The sequence below is a fragment of the Scyliorhinus canicula genome, chromosome 11, assembly GCF_902713615.1.
Source record: "Scyliorhinus canicula chromosome 11, sScyCan1.1, whole genome shotgun sequence".
NCBI classification, from domain to species: domain Eukaryota; kingdom Metazoa; phylum Chordata; class Chondrichthyes; order Carcharhiniformes; family Scyliorhinidae; genus Scyliorhinus; species Scyliorhinus canicula.
Window position 1 is genome coordinate 157991282 of NC_052156.1, and position 18585 is coordinate 158009866.

The 18585-nt window shown below is 46.1% G+C and overlaps 1 protein-coding gene across 6 annotated transcripts in view; it reads left to right on the top strand.

The window, feature by feature from the left end:
• Positions 1–18585, top strand: part of usp6nl (USP6 N-terminal like) — a 277494-nt gene that overhangs the window by 152331 nt on the left and 106578 nt on the right. For all 6 annotated transcript variants that reach the window (XM_038811849.1, XM_038811850.1, XM_038811846.1 and 3 more), the window contains 3 exons: positions 11–93; positions 1912–1951; positions 3756–3836. In XM_038811849.1, the coding sequence (XP_038667777.1) occupies positions 11–93; positions 1912–1951; positions 3756–3836 (204 nt within the window). The remainder of the gene's footprint in view (positions 1–10; positions 94–1911; positions 1952–3755; positions 3837–18585) is intronic.

Genomic DNA, 18585 nt, shown 5'->3' on the forward strand with positions numbered 1-18585 from the left:
TTTATTTCAGGGACGGGAAGGAGCAAAGATTGATCCATGGGAAGATGCAGACTTCCATATTTATAAAATCACTGATCGGTTTGGTTTTCTACAGTAAGTCTCTATTTATTTTCAGACTTGCTCCCTCGCCCCTCCCCATGACATGCATTTACTGTTATTAATTGGTTGCCCACAGCGTCCCATTTCATATTCTTTATCTTTAAAGGTATAGGTTTTCTAATATTTTGTGTTGTCTATGGTATTGGGTCTCATTCTCTGCAAACTAGTTGATGACTTAATTGACCTGACATATCCACCTGGAGCAGTTACTTTGGAACTGAAGGAATAAAGCACAGGAGAGAACCTTGAATGGGATTTGGGAAACCATTTTCAGAATATTGGTCATCTCTGGTCATTTTTCAGAATGGTTTGGAATTGCTCCAAGACACGTGTGCAGACGAAGAAACTTGCACGTGTTCCATGCGCCTGATAGAGCTGTGTTGGAGGAATCCTGACAAGAAATTAGGTCTGATTGCAGGTGGCCACTGAGCTGATAAAGTTGATGCTTTGAAGGTAGTACTTATGAGCGTAACCTGGGATAGTACTTGAATAAAACTGAATCTCCTGATTTATCTTACTCGTTAATGAAGAAATAGGATGCCTCAAGTATTTTCTGCTGATAATTAATTAGTGTTTCCAATCCATGTGAAATAAAACACATGTTTTAAATATGCTGGGATTGACATTTCTTTACCAGTGAAATGACACTACAATATTTTTTAGGAAAAATAAGTCTTTAAAGCTCATAATTCTGCTGGTTTAAAGATATTGAAACGAGCTGAAATAACGGACCATCATCTCTAACTTGTCTCTTTGTTCTCAAATTAATTTTGCCACAGAAGTGTTCTGTTATTGCTCCACTCTCCTACTCTATTACCATATGAATATTCGCACAAAATAAACAGAAAAAAGTATTGTGTACAAGAGAATAACAAGCTGTAGCTGTATAATAAAAAGAACAATGTCATACAATGGAAAACTAGTCTTAAATCATTTCTAGCAAACTCATTTAATTCATGAAAACACAATCTGATAACTAAAGCACTTGGAGAAGTGGAGCAGAACTGTCAGCTATACATTTTATAAATTGAGCAGAGATTCTTTATGTTCAAAGGCAATGATGCATTTCAGGGTGAGATGAGATTGATGTGTTGCTTCCTTTCTCGTGTGTTCAGATAAACTTTCATATGTACTGTGGTTTAAATCTGGTTTCCTGTCTTTGTACAAAAAAGAAAAATGGAGGGAAAAAAAGATAAATGCTATCTCTGAAAACCAGACATTGATAGAACTGTCGAATTCACAAACGGTCGAAGATGTTGACGATGACTTTTCCAAAGAATATTTTTACTCCTCCTCCTCTTATACATTTTTTTCTATTTGAAACTTGCACTGTATAACATATGTCTCTATCTTTTTGTTTCTCCACAATGTCACCGACAGACCTGAATGGAAGTTTAAGTTGTACAGATTTTGGTGTTTGGCTCATTGCTATGTGTTGGTAACCTAATTTTAAAAAAAAAAAATCAAAATGTGGGACTACTACATTTCGGTTGAAATGTGATTTGATATCCTGCCATTACAATTTGTTTTCTTCAAAGTAAGGCAATGCTGTTGCCCTGTTGCAGAAGTGACATCATGAAATAGAACAACAGTAATACATTTTGTGGCCTACGTAGAATGCTTGTGATGCAAGTGATAGCTTAGTGGACCAAGACTCTTGCTTCTTCAATCATGATACTTAATTTTGAAAAGTATAGATTCAGGATATTTTGAAATGTTAGTGCAGTTCAAAAGGTGCACATGATTTTGTTTACGGTAGTGAAAGATGTGTTACAAATATGATTATTGAAGCTCTTTTGCTTTCGTTAACAGTGCTGAGGAACTACCAATGCCTGATGCGGTCGAAGAAAGGGTAAGTAAAAACATAATTATAATTGCTGTTCGGAGTTCCTTTCTTGAAAAGCTGTCACCCCATTTATGTGCTGTAGTGTAGTAACCATTTTGCTGGAAGGATTTTTAAAAATCAATTGGATAATGAAATGGCAGTGTTATGATGATATTTAATTGACAGAGTTGGCAAGTTTGTGAAATTTGAATAAATTGGATGTCTAGAATTTTGAACAGTAAATGACTCTTCCTTGCATATATGATGCTGTGACAAAACAGTCACTGGACAAGTCCCACATTGTTTGCATACATTTGTGGTGCTGTATGGAATTAGGTTTCTGCCACATACTGAAAGATTTAAAGAACTTATCATTAAGCTATTTTGATTAGTATGCTAATTGACAAAGTATCAGTTATAAATGGCTCAATTATCAAAATTTGCTGATAGGACTCAGACTAGTTGATGAAAATATTGAAAGGAATTCTTGCATCGAATGTTCTGTTCTCTGTTGACAGCTTTCTTATTTGCACAAATTATTTGGCTTTGAATCATGGAATTGACAGTGCTGGAGTAAGCCATTCAGCCCATCGAGTCCGCACCTTGGAAAGAGCACCGTACTTCAGCCCACACCTCCACCCTATCCCCAAAACTCAGTAACCGCACCTAACCGTTGGACACTAAGGGAAAATTTAGCATGGCCAATCCACCTAACCTGCACATCTTTGGACTGTGGGAGGAAACCGGAGCACCCAGAGGAAACCCATGCAGACACTGGGAGAAAATGCAAACTCCACACAGTCACCCGAGGCCGAAATTGAACTTGGGTCCTTGGAGCTGTGAGGCAGCAGTGCTAAGTGCTTGAATTCAGATTATAAAGTTCAAGGCCTTGTAATCGACAGTTCTGAAAATTATTTAGTTATACCAGTGAAATAGAACCTTGAAAACACAATAGTAAAATGGGAATGATTTATGAAATGATCAGGTTTGGATGCACTGAAGTTTATAAAGTGGGACGAATGGGAGGCCAGCCAGGTGAATGAACATTGGTGGAGTTGACAAAGATATAGATGAGGTTTCCAATGGAAGTTGAGCTGGGGTAGGATTAGAAGTTGTTTGAAGTTGTTGATATGATGCCAGATTATAGGAGAAGGAAGTGGGGGAAACTGGTAGGAAGTCGTTAAGGTCCAATGGATGTGCCGATTAAAAAGATTGATGGTCATCTCACATAGGCAAATATTCACATTCGCCTCGTGTCTGTATGGGTCTCACCCACACAACTCAAAACCTGTGCAGGGTCGGTGAATTGACCATGCTAAACTTCCCCTTAATTGGAAAAATTTAGAATGAAAAAAATGGGGAAATATAATTCCATGTGCTTTTAAGGAAAACAAGGAAAACAATGGTCATCATCCATTGTGTATCCAGGATTCTGAAATTGGAGGTTAATTCACCGGGTTCTACAACCTCCCTTGAAATTTGCAAGTATTTCTGCAAAGTTGGAAATTACAGCCGATTTCCTCACCATTAATATAATTTCAGTTTACTCTTGGGATAATAACTCAGACACTGCCCAATCTTTAGCAATCCAGTTAAGTGTAGAAAATCAAACTGTTGACTAACTTGTGGAAAAATAACTTCAGTTTTATTTGAAAGACTTATTGTTATCAGTTGCATTGGAAATCATCTTTCACAAATGTGGGAAGCAACTAGATTATTGTTTGTATCATGTTTTTTGTAACATTTTGGCAGCTAACCAGTTTTATATTCAAAACACCTTGTATTCACATTAAAATACCCACTATAATGAACTGTTGGCTTTTGTTAACAGCTAAAGCAAATTGAGATTGAAAGAAGGGGAAAATGGCTAAAAATGTTGAAAAGCTGGGACAAATACAAGAACAGTGAAAAGGTAAATCTTCCCTGTTAATTCATTTCACCAGCTTTCACTTTACATAGAAATGCAATTTTCACTCTAATGCTGCTTATTTCAAAGCTGTTGGATATTTTAATAGTAAATAACATAAATATTTAGATAATGTTTGCAACGGTACATGTGCACCAAGTTATTAGTTGATCCCAGAAGGTCAACTCCATGTTCAAATGTATTTGTTCTCAATTTGTAAAAGGCAAATGTGCTCTATTTTGACGGTACACCGAATTACATTTTACTCTGGCAACATGGTAGTGCTGCAGATTGCAGTAGGTACATTTGGAAATCTCGCGTTGGAAATCCCTGACTACAGAATTTATAATCATAGCAAAGATATTGGGAGACGGGCTGAAGGAAGCTGACAAAATAGTGCAAAGATGGAAATGGCAGCCAAGGTCACACCTCCGCTCAATTGCAGTGATCAGTTTTGGACAATATGCTGCTTCCCTTGGGTTTGTATTGTTTACCATAATTATGACCAGCCCATGACTGCAAAATGTGTGGTCTGAGGGAGAACCTTTGAGGAAGAGACAAAAAAACAAGCCAAATGCAAGTTTGTACAAGAAGCCATAATAATTCACCTTGATTGAGTAACCTTGATTTTATAATAGGGAGGGGAGGCGGGAGGGAGGGGAGGCGGGAGGGAGGGGAGGGGGGGAAGAGTGGGGAGCGAGAGGTAGATTGACCATGGTGATGATGACAGTTGGGAAAGCTCAAGTGCAGTATGCTTTTAGGAATCATTTGCTAGATACACTAAAATTGAAGTTAGGAAGGGAAGTTAGTTTTTGAAGATTTTAATGAGATTGGAGCTGATGGAACAGGAGGTCATTTTTATGAAAAGCTGAACTTGGGGAGAATAATGGAGAGATGGGACAGTTGTACATTTTATGCAACATAACAGGAGAAAATTGGCTCAAGATAAAATACATGACAGTATGAAGTAGAGATGCCCATTCTTTCAGATCAGCTTCAGAAACTTTCAGACCAGCCGTTTGAGTTTCTCAGCCTTCCAGTATGTTCATGGTTGATCCTCGATCTCAATGCCATATTCCCACTTTCTTCCCATACCCCTAGATGCCATTAAAACCTAAAAGACATCTGTTTCTTTCTTGAATACATTCAGTGACTAGGTCACCACAACCTTCTGTGGTAGAGAATTCCACAGGTTTGCTACTTGAGTGAAGAAGATTTTCCTAATCTCAGCCCTAAATGATTTATCCTGAGGCTGTCCCCTTTTTCTAAATTCCCCACCCAGGGATGTCACTTTGATTTGGCTAGATCTGCATCATCTTTCTCCTATCTTTTTGAATCTTTCCAGTTCACTTTGCTATTCTTGAACTCAAGATTGTCTAAGGGAGAAATACGAATTCCAACAATTTGTTTTTTTTATTTCTTCGTTCATGGGATGTGGCATCACTGGTTAGGCTAGCACTTATTTCCCATCGCTAATTGCCCTTGGGATGCGGGTGGGGTGGCAAGTTATGTTGAACCGCTGTAGTCCATGTGTTGCAGGAACACCCATAGCACTGTTAGCAAGGGAGTTCCAGGATTTTGACCCAGCGACAGTGAAGGAATTGTGATTTAGTTCCAAATCAGTGTGGCTTTGAGGGGAACTTGCAGATGGTCGTGTTTCCATGTGTCTGCTGCCCATGTCCTTTTAGGAGGTAGAGCTTGCAGGTTGGGAGGTGTTATCAAAGGAGCTTTGGTGAATTGCTGCAGTGCATCTTTTAGATCAATGTTTTTCAAACTTATATTTCTGGAACCACTTTTGCCAACTGGCCAATCTTGGTGACCTCCTTCGGCCGGCCTTCACGATGCACACCACGTTCACTTACCTTTAATGCGAAAGAGGAGTCTGCTTCGTCTGCACAATCTGACTCCAATCAGGTTCACAGAGGAGAGGGTAATACGCATATCAGGTGCAGAGTTCAGTCAGTTCCTTTATACCATTTTCACACTTGTGAGAATGGAAAATCCAACCTCGAAACAAAATTTTTGTTTTACTCAGCACGGGATGCTCCTGGGAGATGCTACTGCAGAATACTGACCGTTGACATATTTTTAATGTTGTATCATAGTTCAGGTAAGGGGTAGCACGGTGGCGTAGCGGTTAACTCTGCTGTCTCACGGCGCCGAGGTCCCAGGTTCAATCCTGGCTCTGGTCACTCTCCGTGCGGAGTTTGCACATTCTCTCCGTGTTTGCGTGAGTTTCACCCCCTCAATCCAAAGGTGTGCAGGGTTGGTGGATTGGTCATGTTAAATTGCCACTTATTTGGAAAAAATGAATTGGGTGTTCTAAATTTACAACAAAAATATGAAAATTGTTCTTTCCCACTACCATAACAGGTTTCCCCTGCAGTGAAGAAGTTTACCAAGCTGAATGAGCACTTACAAAGGTGAAATCAGTGGGGATTAGGAGCAAAAAGTTTCTAATGGTTAAAGACATGTCTAGTGCAAAGAAATATGGTTATGGTTGATGGTGGTCAATCATCTCAGCCAACAACATGACTGCATCATTTCCTCAGGGAAGTGTCCTTGGTCCAACCATCTTCAGCTGCTTCATCAATTTTTTTTCACTTCAAATTACCCAATTATTTTTTTTCCCCAATTAAGGAGCAATTTTGCGTGGCCAATCCACCTACCCTGCATAGCTTTGGGTTGTGGGGCTGAGACACACGCAGGCACGGGGAGAATGTGCAAACTCCACACCGACTGTGACCTGGGGCCAGGATCGAACGCCAGGTCCTCGAAGCTGTGAGGCAGCAGTGCTAACCATTGTGCCACCGTGCCACCCAGCTGCTTCATTAGTTTAAAACATTAAAAAAAAAATAAATTTAGATTACCCAATTATTTTTTCCAATTAAGGGGCAATTTAGTGTGGCCAATCCACCTACTCTGCACATTTTTGGGTTGTGGGGGCGAAACCCACACAGACACGGGGAGAATGTGCAAACTCCACACGGACAGTGACCCAGAACCGGGATCGAACCTGGGACCTCAGCGCCGTGAGACAGCTATGCTAACCACTAGGCCACCGTGCTGCCCTCCAGCTGCTTCATTAATAACCTTCACTCCCTCATAAGGTCAGAAGTGGGGATGTTTGCTGATGAATGCACAACGTTCAGCATCATTTGCAACGATTTGGATACTGGAGCAGTTCATATCTTTATGCAGCAAGAGGGCTAAGTGGAAAGTAACATTCGCGCTACACAAGTGCCAGGCACTGACCATCTCCAATAAGAGATAATCTAACCATCTCCCCATGACATTCAATGGCTTTACAATCGCAGAATCCTCCACTATCGATGGCGAGGGTTACTGTTGACTACAATTTGAACTGGACATGCATTTAAATACCGTGGCTAAAAGAACAAGACAGAGACGGGGAGTTCTGTAGAGTGTTACTCACCTCCTAACCCCCCTGATGTCTGTCTACTATCTGTCAGAAGCACAATGGAATACTCTCCACTTGCCTGCAAGAGCACAATTCCAACTATACTTAACAGCCATGACACCATTCAGGATAAAACAATCTGCTTCTTTGACACCCCACCAACTCCTTCACCATCGACACACAGTGACAGCAGTATGTACCATCTGCAACAGGGTTTTTCAAAGTGCAGGTCGTGACCTCAGCAGGAGTTGGGTGGGTCGTGCAGTGATCAATCACTGCATTCCTGCAGTGGTCCCGATTACTTGATGCAAAGCGTTCTGTAAGTATGTGCTTTTGCACAAATCATGGAGGGGAGCATCTTCCATTTTCTAGCTGCTAGCAAGCAAGGCAAAAAGACTGTGAAGAGAGACCATTTTGTTACAAGAAACATGGCCAGAGACACAAAAAAGCAGCGTATGAACTAGCCAGGATCTCAAATGTCAATCTGCAGAAAAGAGTTGCTCATCCTCACCTTTGTTAAGTGCACCATAATCCTTCTCCCCACCCCCATCCCCAGCTCCTCCTCCCATTATGCCCTAATGTCTTCCATGGACACTTTATCCTCTTCCACGATTCTCCCAGAAATAGCCGAAATGACCCCGCCCTCCAGCCCCTTCACTGTCAGTACTGATGAGTATGGTGCCATCAGAAAGTTCGGAAGACTGTTTTTGCCAAGTTCAGCACCTGCATGTATCAGAAGCCCTCCTCATGCTGGAGCCGAAACTTCACTCCCAACTCCTCCAAGCTTGCAAACAGCCCTTCCAAAAATAAATTATTCATCTCCTTCACCCCTCTCTCCTCTCATCCCCGGAACCCCTCATCCATCCTCCCTGGCTCACATCCATGACTGCCTCTTAACAGCATGACCCTTGAGCCTGCCTTCAACTTAAAGTGCTGCCGGAATTGCCTCCAATTCTTCATCGTGGCTGAAGTTTTTACTTTTAAAATAACTTTTGGCAAAAGCCAGTTGCTGGCTTTGCCCTCTTTGTATGCCTGGTAGTAGAGAAGTGCTTTGTTTAATTGTTTACAACTTCAGTGTTATCATCATCTCATTGACTTTCTGCTCGATTTCATATAATTAACAGTATTTCAAGAACTTAAATTTTAGTAGGCACTTGTGTCCATCCAGAATGCAAGATTATCATAAATTGACATTATTAAGGTAAATTGGAACCATATATTTCCATGATCTGTAATAAGTGATAAGGAAACCAGGAATTATTGTTAACAAATGAGCCAAAACTACACCTTTTCTTACTTTAAGATAATTATTTTATCATGTGAATCACATAATTTATGGACACAAAATTGCATTCAAAATATTAAGGAAATATTTTCACAGGTTTAACATCACGCAGCTCACTCAATCAATATGTCAAGCCCAGACAAATATTGCATTAAAATTCAAATCATTACAAAAGATGAAATAAAGTATAAATTAGTTGTCGGTTCATTGTTTAAAATGATTGCATGATCAGTTTTCGCTGGTAAATAACTCTTGAACTTTGACCCTTTTGGAACATTTAAAGAAAAATATTCTTGAAGCCAATTAGTAGGATATGTTGCCATAACATGGGTGGGACTGATAACTTCCTGCATAGTTTGTACTGACTGCAAACAACAAACTTAGAACATTTCAATTCAGTTTAAAACTGTCAGCTACTATATGTGTCTCCTTTCATATTATTTTAATTTTTGATGAATACTGTCATTTCAGAATGCGTTACTGCAAAGTAACATGCAACCTATTAAGCAATGCAATGAAACAGGAGTAAAGATACAATTGCAATTCAAGAGAACAAACCACACTAAGGCAGCAAAATGTCAGAATTTACAGGCACAATGTCATATGTGTGTGTTAATACTAAACTACATGCATAACTTGTACATTTGTGGAATACCACGTACAAGAGGTTTCTTCGGGTGAGTCGAGCCATGGGGGTCACCCATCAGCAACCAGAGTGTAAAACATGGGCTCTGAAAGCAGCCATTTCTCAAAAGGGAAATCAGTAAAATTAATTATTGTTGGGAGGTGAGCATAGTATTATTACAAGAGCATGAAATTAATCTGTACCAGAAATGTAGGGAGATGAGCTGGATTCTGTTTTTGACTGGGCGAAGAGCATCAGGAGATTAATCGAATAACTTATTTCAGAATGCAGGGGCTGTCAATAGAATCCCAAGACGCAAATACATTCATTGAAATGTATGCAGTTTGAAAAAAATCTCATTACATCTTCCCACAATAGCTAAACCAGGGGTGGGCAAACTACGGTCCGCGGGCCGCATGCGGCCCGCCAAGTCATTAAAAAAAAAATTTTTTTTTAAATTTTTTTAAAAAGTTAATGGGGGGGGGGGGGGCTGTTGGGTTACTTACTGGTATAGGTGGATACGTTGACTTGAGTAGGGTGATCATTGCTCGGCACGACGTTGAGGGCCGAAGGTCCTGTTCTGTGCTGTACTGTTCTATGTTCTATATGAGGCGCCCAGAATCATAACCGGGTGAAGTAATTATTTTACTTAATATACTATGCGGCCCTTTGAAATTGTGAATTTCTGAATGTGGCCCTTGCACGGAAAAGTTTGCCCACCCCTGAGCTAAACCAATGTCCAGACCCTGAAGGGCATCTGATATAGAAGCAAAATACTGCAAATGCTGGGAATTTGAAATGAAAACAAAAAGAAATATTCAGCAGGTCTGGCAATAACTGGAGAGTGATGCAGTTAATTTTTAATGCCAAAAACCTTTCTTCATGAACTGGAAAATGTTCGAAACGTAATAGGTTAAAAGGAGGTGAGATAGAAGTATGAAAAAAGGACAAATGAGAAGGACAGTGATGAGGTGGAAGACAGGAGAGATTAAGCAACCAAAGACTTTGTTGCAGAGGGCCAAAGTCAGTGATAGTGGGACGAGCAAAGAAACCATTATCTCGAGGCGGTATGAATGGCAAAACGATGAAAAGCTGCTATGCAAAAGCAGAAAAAACAAGATTAAGACGAAAATATGAAAAGAATACAAAATGGGGTGCAGCGATTGCAGCCTGAAATTGTTGAACATAATGCATTCATAACAACAACTTTTATTTTTGAGCAAGTGAGCGGAGTTGTTCAACGTAACCACAGGTTCAGCCAGGTGGAGGAGGGTGGTAGTGGGTGGAGATTGGTTGGACCTTCATCCAAGGACGACACAGAGGACCCCAAGACCATTCTTGTAAGGATGTAGAGAGATTAGAAGTTGATGATAGCTATGGCCAAGAAATTGAAAACTTAATTTAACAAAGGACATTGGAAGAGTCATGGATGTAAGTGGGAAGAGACTGGACAAAAGAGGAAAAAATAGTTGAGACAGGAAGAAATAACAGGCTTTGGGTTCATGTACAATCACTTCAGTGCCAGTAAGTTCCATCATATGGCTCGAGTATCGCCATACTATTCCTGATTTCCACCCAAACGGATTCAACCTTATCCTTCATAGCACCGATGTCATCTCTCACTACTGCCCGGATGTCATCCTTAAATAGCAGAGCTACACCACCTCCCTTACCATCCACTCTGTCCTTCTGAATCATTTGATACCCGTGGATATTTAACTCCCAGTCGTGGCTATTCTTTAACCATGTTTCAGTAATGGCCACTAAATCATAGTCGTTGACAATGATTTGCGCCATCAACTCATTTACCGTATTCCGAATACTACGAGCATTCAGGTAAAGTACACTTATGTTGGCTTTTTACCTCTGTTTTGAATCTTAACACCTCTAGAAGTAACCTCTCCTAAGTTATTTTTCCTTTTAATTTTTCTCCTAATTTTCCTTATTGTTGAACGCATATCTTCATGTAACAACCTGCTGCTTCGCTTTTCATTTATGTTTTTACTTCCTGTTTTATTCCTTTTAGTATTACTGGGCCTATTCACTGTGCGCCCCAGTCACTGTACCCTGTACTGTGACCCTTTTTGATTTTTGACTATGACTTCTCTGCCTTATATTTCCCCCTTATTGCCTTTTGTTTCTGTCTCCGTTTTACTTCGCTCCGACTTCCTACATCGGTTCCCATCCCCCTGCCACATTAGTTTTAAACCCTTCCCAACAGCACTAGCAAACCCCCCCCCCCCCCCCCCCCCCCCCCCCACTGCACAAGGACATTGGTTTCAGTCCTGCCCAGGTGCAGACTATCCGATTTGTACTGGTGCCACCTCCCCCAGAACCGGTTCCGATACCCCAGGAATTTGTATTCCTCTCTCTTGCACCATCTCTTGAGCCATGCATTCATCCTATCTATCCTGACATTCCTACTCTGACTAGCTCGTGGGACTGGCAGCAATCCTGAGATTACTATCTTTGATCCCACTTTTTAGTTTAACTCCTAATTCCCTGAATTCAGCTTGTAGGACCTCATCACGTTTTCTGCCTATATCGTTGGTGCCCTATATGCACCACAACAGCTGGCTGTTCATTCATACACACACACACACACACACACACCCCCTGCTCTGAGACATCCTTGCATCAGGAGGCAACATACCATCCTGGAGTCTCTCAATTGTATCTGCAGAACCGCTTGTCTATTCCCCTTACGGTTGAGTCCCCTATCTTTTGACCTTATGATGTAAGGGAGGTTATTGATGATGCAGTTGAAGATGGTTGGGGCTAGGACATGACCCTGAGGAACTCCTGCAGTGATGTCCTGCAGTTGAGATGATTGACCTCCAACCACCACAACCATCTTCCTTTGTGCTGGGTATGAATCCAACCCACGGAGAGATTTTCCCAATTCCTTTATAAAAAAAAAAAAAAAAAATTTTTTATTGAAATTTTTGAAAAATGTATAACAACAAAACAATAATAATAATAAACACTCCCCGGACCCGCAACAACGCATATAACAAGCCCCCCCACCCCCCCCCCCCCCAAAAAACCCGATGAACAACAAAATAAATAAAAAATAAATTAAATTTAACATAAACACATAAACAATACCCCCCCCCCCCCCGGGTTGCTGCTGCTGCTGACCTAGTTCCCTATCGTTGAGCCAGAAAGTCGAGGAAAGGCTGCCACTGCCTAAAGAACCCTTGTACCGATCCCCTCAGTGCGATTTTGACCTTCTCCAGCTTAATGAATCCCGTCATGTCATTGATCCAGGTCTCCACGCTTGGGGGTCTCGCATCTTTCCATTGCAACAAGATCCTCCACCGGGCTACTAGGGACGCAAAGGTCAAAACACCGGCCTCTTTCGCCTCCTGCACTCCTGGCTCCACCCCAACCCCAAATATCGCGGGTCCCCAGCCTTGCTTGACCCTGGACCCTACCACCCTCGTCACCGTCCTCGCCACCCCCTGCCAGAATTCCCCAGTGCCGGGCATGCCCAAAATATATGGGCATGGTTCGCTGGGCTCCCCGAACACCTAATGTACCTGTCCTCACCCCCAAAAAACCTGCTCATCCATGTCCCGGACATATGAGCCCTGTGCAGTACCTTGAACTAGATGAGGCTAAGCCTCGCACATGCAGAGGAGGAGTTCACCCTCTCCAGGGCGTCCGCCCATGTCCCCTCCTCAATCTGCTCCCCCAGCTCCACTTCCCACTTAGCCTTCAGCTCCTCTACCGACGCCTCCTCCACCTCCTGCATCACCTGATAGATGTCAGACACCTTCCCATCCACGCCCCCGAAAGCACCCTATCCCTTACCCCCCGCGGGGTCAGCAAAGGGAGCCCCTCCACCTGCCGCCTAGCAAACGCCTTGACCTGAAGGTACCTGAACATATTCCCTGCGGGGAGCTCAAACTTCTCCTCCAGCTCACCCAGGCTCGCAAACCTCCCGTCAATGAACAGGTCTCCCAACTTCCTTATGCCCGCCCTGTGCCACCCCAGGAACCTGCCATCAATGTTCCCTGGGACAAACCGGTGGTTCCCCCGCAGCGGGGCCTCCACCGAGCCCCCCACTTCCCCCCCTGTGTCGCCGCCACTGCTCCCAAATCTTGAGGATAGCCGCCACCACCGGGCTCGTAGTGTACCTCGTTGGAGTGAGTGGCAACGGCGCCGTTACCAGTGCCTTCAGGCTCGTGCCTCCACAGGACGCCATCTCCATCCGTTTCCATGCTGCCCCCTCCCCATCCATTACCCACTTGCGTACCATCGAGACATTAGCCGCCCAATAGTACCCAGAGAGGTTGGGCAGCGCCAGCCCCCCTCTATCCCTGCCCCGCTCCAAAAAGACCCTCCTCACCCTCTGAGTCCCGTGCGCCCAGACAAATCCCGTGATGCTGCTGTTCACCCTCCTAAAAACGGCCCTTGGAATAAGAATGGGGAGGCACTGGAACAAAAAAAAACCTCGGGAGCACCGTCATTTTAACGGACTGTTCTCTACCCGCCAGCGGCAGCATGTCCCACCTTTTAAACTCCCCCTCCATCTGCTCCACCAACCTAGTAACCACCTGAACCCCCAGGTACCTAAAACTCCTCACTGCCCTTTTTAGCGGGAGCCTACCAATCCCCACCTCCTGATCACCCGGGTGTACAACAAACAGCTCACTCTTGCCCAGGTTCAACTTGTAGCCCGAGAAACTCCCAAACTCAGCAAGAATCTCCATCACCTCCGGCATTCCCCCCACCGGGAATGCTACATACAGCAACAAGTCATCTGCATAAAGTGACACTCTGTGCTCCTCCCCACCCCGCAGCAGACCCCTCCACCTCCCCGACTCCCTTAGCACCATGGCCAGAGGCTCAATTGCGAACGCAAAAAGCAAGGGGGACAGGGGGCACCCTTGCCTCGTCCCATGGTAGAGCCTGAAGTACTCGGACCTCCTCCCATTTGTCGCTACACTCGCCATCGGGCCTCGTACAGCAACCTCACCCATTTAATAAACCCTTCCCCATACCCCTCTAACACCTCCCACAAGTACCCCCACTCAACCCTATCAAAAGGCAGCACGGTAGCATTGTGGATAGCACAATCGCTTCACAGCTCCAGTGAGGGCAGCATGGTAGCATTGTGGCTAGCACAATCGCTTCACAGCTCCAGTGTCCCAGGTTCAATTCCGGCTTGGGTCACTGTCTGTGCGGAGTCTGCACATCCTCCCCGTGTGTGCGTGGGTTTCCTCCGGGTGCTCCGGTTTCCTCCCACAGTCCAAAGATCTGCAGGTTAGGTGGAGTGCCCATGATAAATTGCCCTTAGTGTCCAAAATTGCCCTTAGTGTTGGGTGGGGTTACTGGGTTATGGGGATAGGGTTGGGTGCTCTTTCCAAGAGCCGGTGCAGACTCGATGGGCTGAATGGCCTCCTTCTGCACTGTTAATTCTATAGTTCTATGAAAAGCCTTCTCCGCATCTAATGCCACCACAATCTCCACCTCTCCTTTTGCCGCCGGCATCATTATCACATTTAGCAGCCTTCGCACGTTAGTGTTCAGCTGCCTCCCCTTCACAAAACCCGTCTGATCTTCATGTATCACCCCCGGCCCACAGTCCTCTATTCTAGTGGTCAAGATCTTCGCCAGCAACTTGGCGTCCACGTTCAACGGTGAAATTGGCCTATATGATCCACACTGCAGGGGGTCCTTATCTCGCTTCAGGATCAGGGAAATCAGCGCCCGTGAGATCGTCGGGGGCAAAACTCCCCCCTCCCATGTCTCGTTAAAGGTCCGAACCAGCAGGGGGCTCAACAGGTCCGCATATTTTTTATAAAATTCAACCGGGAACCCATCTGGTCCCGGCACCTTCCCCGACTGCATGTGGCCAATCCCTCTAACCAGCTCCTCCAACTCAATCGGCGCCCCCAGTCAAAAAGCCCCCCCCCCCCCCCCCCCAACACCACCGGCAGCTCCGACCGGTACAGTTCCCTGTAGAAGTCCCTGAAGACCCCATTGACCTCTACCCCCTTCCGCACCACATTCCCACCCCTATCCTTCACTCCACCTATCTCCCTTGCCGCGTCCCGCTTGCGGAGCTGATGCGCCAGCATCCTGCTCGCCTTCTCTCCATATTCATAGACCGCTCCCTGCGCTTTCCTCCACTGTGTCTCCGCCTTTCTGGTGGTCAGTAAATCAAACTTAGCCTGCAGGCTACGCCGCTCCCCCAACAATCCCTCCTCCAGGGCCTCCGCATACCTCCTATCTACACTCAGCAGCTCCCCCACCAGTCTCTCCCTCTCTCTTCCCCCCCCCCCCCCCCCCCCCCTCCCTACGGGCTTGGATGGAAATCAGCTCCCCCCTAATCACTGCCTTCAGAGCCTCCCACACCATCCCACCCGGACCTCCCCAGTATCATTGGCCTCGAGGTACCTCTCAATACATCCCCGGACCCTCCTACACACCTCATCAGCCAACAACCCCACGTCCAGACGCCAAAGCGGGCGCTGGTCCCGCACCTCCCCCATCTCCAGATCCACCCAATGCGGAGCACGGTCCGAAATCGCTATAGCCGAATATTCGGCGGCATCCACCCTCGGGACCAGCCCCCTACTCATGACAAAAAATCAATACGGGAATAAACCCCCCCCCCCCCCCCCCCCCCCCCGTCTCCAGGTCAGGAATGCGGCCCAACATACGCCTCATGAAACCAGCATCGTCCCAATTTGGGGCATATATATTTACCAACACCACCCTCTCCCCCTGCAGCTTACCGCTCACCATCACATATCTGCAGCCACGATCAGCCACCACCTCAGAGGCCTCAAACGCCACCTTCTTTCCCACCAGGATCGCCACCCCCCGGTTGTTCGCGTCGAGCCCTGAATGGAAAACTTGCCCCACCCACCCCTTCCTCAGACGAACCTGGTCCGCCACCTTCAGGTGAGTCTCCTGAAGCATGGCCACGTCCGCCTTCAGCCCCTTCAGATGCGAAAACACCCGGGCCCGCTTAACCGGCCCATTCAACCCCCTCACGTTCCACGTGATCAGCCGGATCAGGGAGCACCCCGCCCCCCCTCCCCCGCCGACAAGCCATAGCCCGTCGACTGCTCGCACCTGGCCAGCACCCCCCACTCGGCCCGTTTCCCATGGTGATAGAACCTCACCCCGACCCGCAGCAGCTCCTCCCTGGCCAATCCAGCAGCAACCCGGTATCCCCCCCAGGCTAGGACCCCTCCTAGCCGCGACCCTCCCTCCATAGTACTCCCGTGAGCCAGCTGACTTCTGCTGACCCCGGCAGCTCCCGCCCTAACTCCAACCCCTCCCGATATGGGCCCCCCGCAGCTCCTTGGCACCGCTCCAGCGTGGGAAAACGGAACTGATATCCATGCTCCTTGCCTCCAGCTCCACCCCCCTCCTCCCGCAGCGCGGGAAACCAGAGGAAAGCCTGCGCTTTCACACTGCCCCACCCCACCCCCTCAACGCAGCTCCCAAAAAGCAGTCCCAACCCATTCACCAACCCCGTACAAAAAAAAACAAACAGACCCCCAACACCCCCCTTAAAACACAAAACCATAACCAACACCATCCGAAAGCAGAGAAAAGAGAAACAGAATAGCCAGCAACAGCATACACAGTGATACAAAACCCCCCACAGTCCCCAATTCCTAGTTTGAGTCCAACTTTTCAGTCTGCTCAAAGGCCCACGCCTCCTCCGGGGACTCAAAATAGTGATGCCGGTCCTTGTAGGTGACCCACAAGCGCGCAGGCGGCAGCATGCCGAATTTCACCTGCTTGCTGTGGAGCACCGCCTTCGTCCGGTTGAACCCAGCCCTCCACTCAGCCACCTCCGCACTCCAGTCCTGGTAGATGTGCACTACCGAATTCTCCCACTTGCTGCTCCTCCCCTTCTTGGCCCATCGCAGCACACACTCCCGGTCACTGAACCGATGGAACTGCACTAGCACCGCCAGCGGGGGTTCATTCGCCTTAGGCCTCCTGGCCAGTACTCTGTGGGCCCCCTCCAGCTCCAGGGGCAGATGGAAAGTTCCTGCCCCCACCAGCGAGTTCAGCATCACGGCCACATAAGCCGGCAGGTCCGACCCCTCCGCGAGGCCCAGGATCCGCAAGTTCTTCCTCCTTGACCGAAACTCCATCTCCTCTAGACGATCTTGCCACTTTTTGTGGAGCGCCTCGTGCATCTCCACCTTCCCCACGAGAGCCGAGTCCTCATCCTCGCGCTCAGAGGCCTGCTGCTGCAACTCAAGGATCGCTGCACCCTGGGTTGTCTGGGTCTCCAGCAGCTTACTTGTAGTAACTCTCAAAGAGTCCAGCAACTCCACTTTCAGCTCCGTTAAGTAGCGCAGCAGGGCCGCCTGCTGCTCCTGCGCCCACTGCCTCCACTCCTCGGGGGCTCCACCGGCTGCCATTTTGTCCACCTTCCCCCGCTTTTCCAGGGGAGCTGCTGCTGCTTTTTTCCTCGCCCCACTCCGGGTCTGCACCATAAATCCTGGGGGGTATTACTCCGGACCCCTTCACACACTGGGAATCGTTAAATCAGCGCCGTTTGGGGCCCGTAAAAGAGCCCACAAGTCCTTCGAAAGCGGGAGCTGCCGAACGTGCGGCTTAGCTCCGCATTGCCGCCACCGGAAACGATTTTCCCAATTCCCATTGACTCAGTTTATCTTGGGCTCTTTGATGCCATACTCTGTTAAATGCTGCCTTGATGTCAAGGGCAGTCACTGTCATCTCACCACTGGCATTCAGCTCTTCTATCAATGTTTGAACTAGTTTATGTTTGAACCAAGGCTGTAATGAGGTCAGAGTGACCCGGTGGAACTCAAACTGAGCGTCCATGAGCAGGTTATTGTTGAGTAAGTGCCGCTTGATAGCACTGTAAATGACTCGCTGTAAATGGCGCATTCCATCACTTTTCTGACAATGGAGAGTAGATTGATAGGGTGGTAATTGACTGGGTTGGATTTGTCTTGTTTGTTGTCTACAGTACACACCTGGACAGTTTTCTACATTGCCGGGTAGATGGCCATGTTGTAGTTGTACTGGAACTGCTTGGCGAGAGGTGTGGCAAGTTCTGGAACACAAGTCATCAGTACCAGCTGTGATATTGCCAGGGCTCATCGCCTTTGCAGTATCTGAACAAATTACCTCAATCAGGTATACTGTATTGTTGCAGCAAACCACAAGAACCAAGCCACTGACCTTCAAAAGCTAGAGAAAGTACCATAGTTGTGTAATAACAGCATTAAAATGCCCAGTTTGCACTTTGCGTAGCCGTAGTATATATTTGCTTCAGGTGTTAAATTATGACGCTCTTCACACCCAATGTGTTGAGCACCAAATAGATTAATTTCTTTTTTGCAGTTTTAGTTATATTTATGCATTCAACAATTTCTTTAGCAGACCTTGGAATGGAGTCATTTGATTGCAA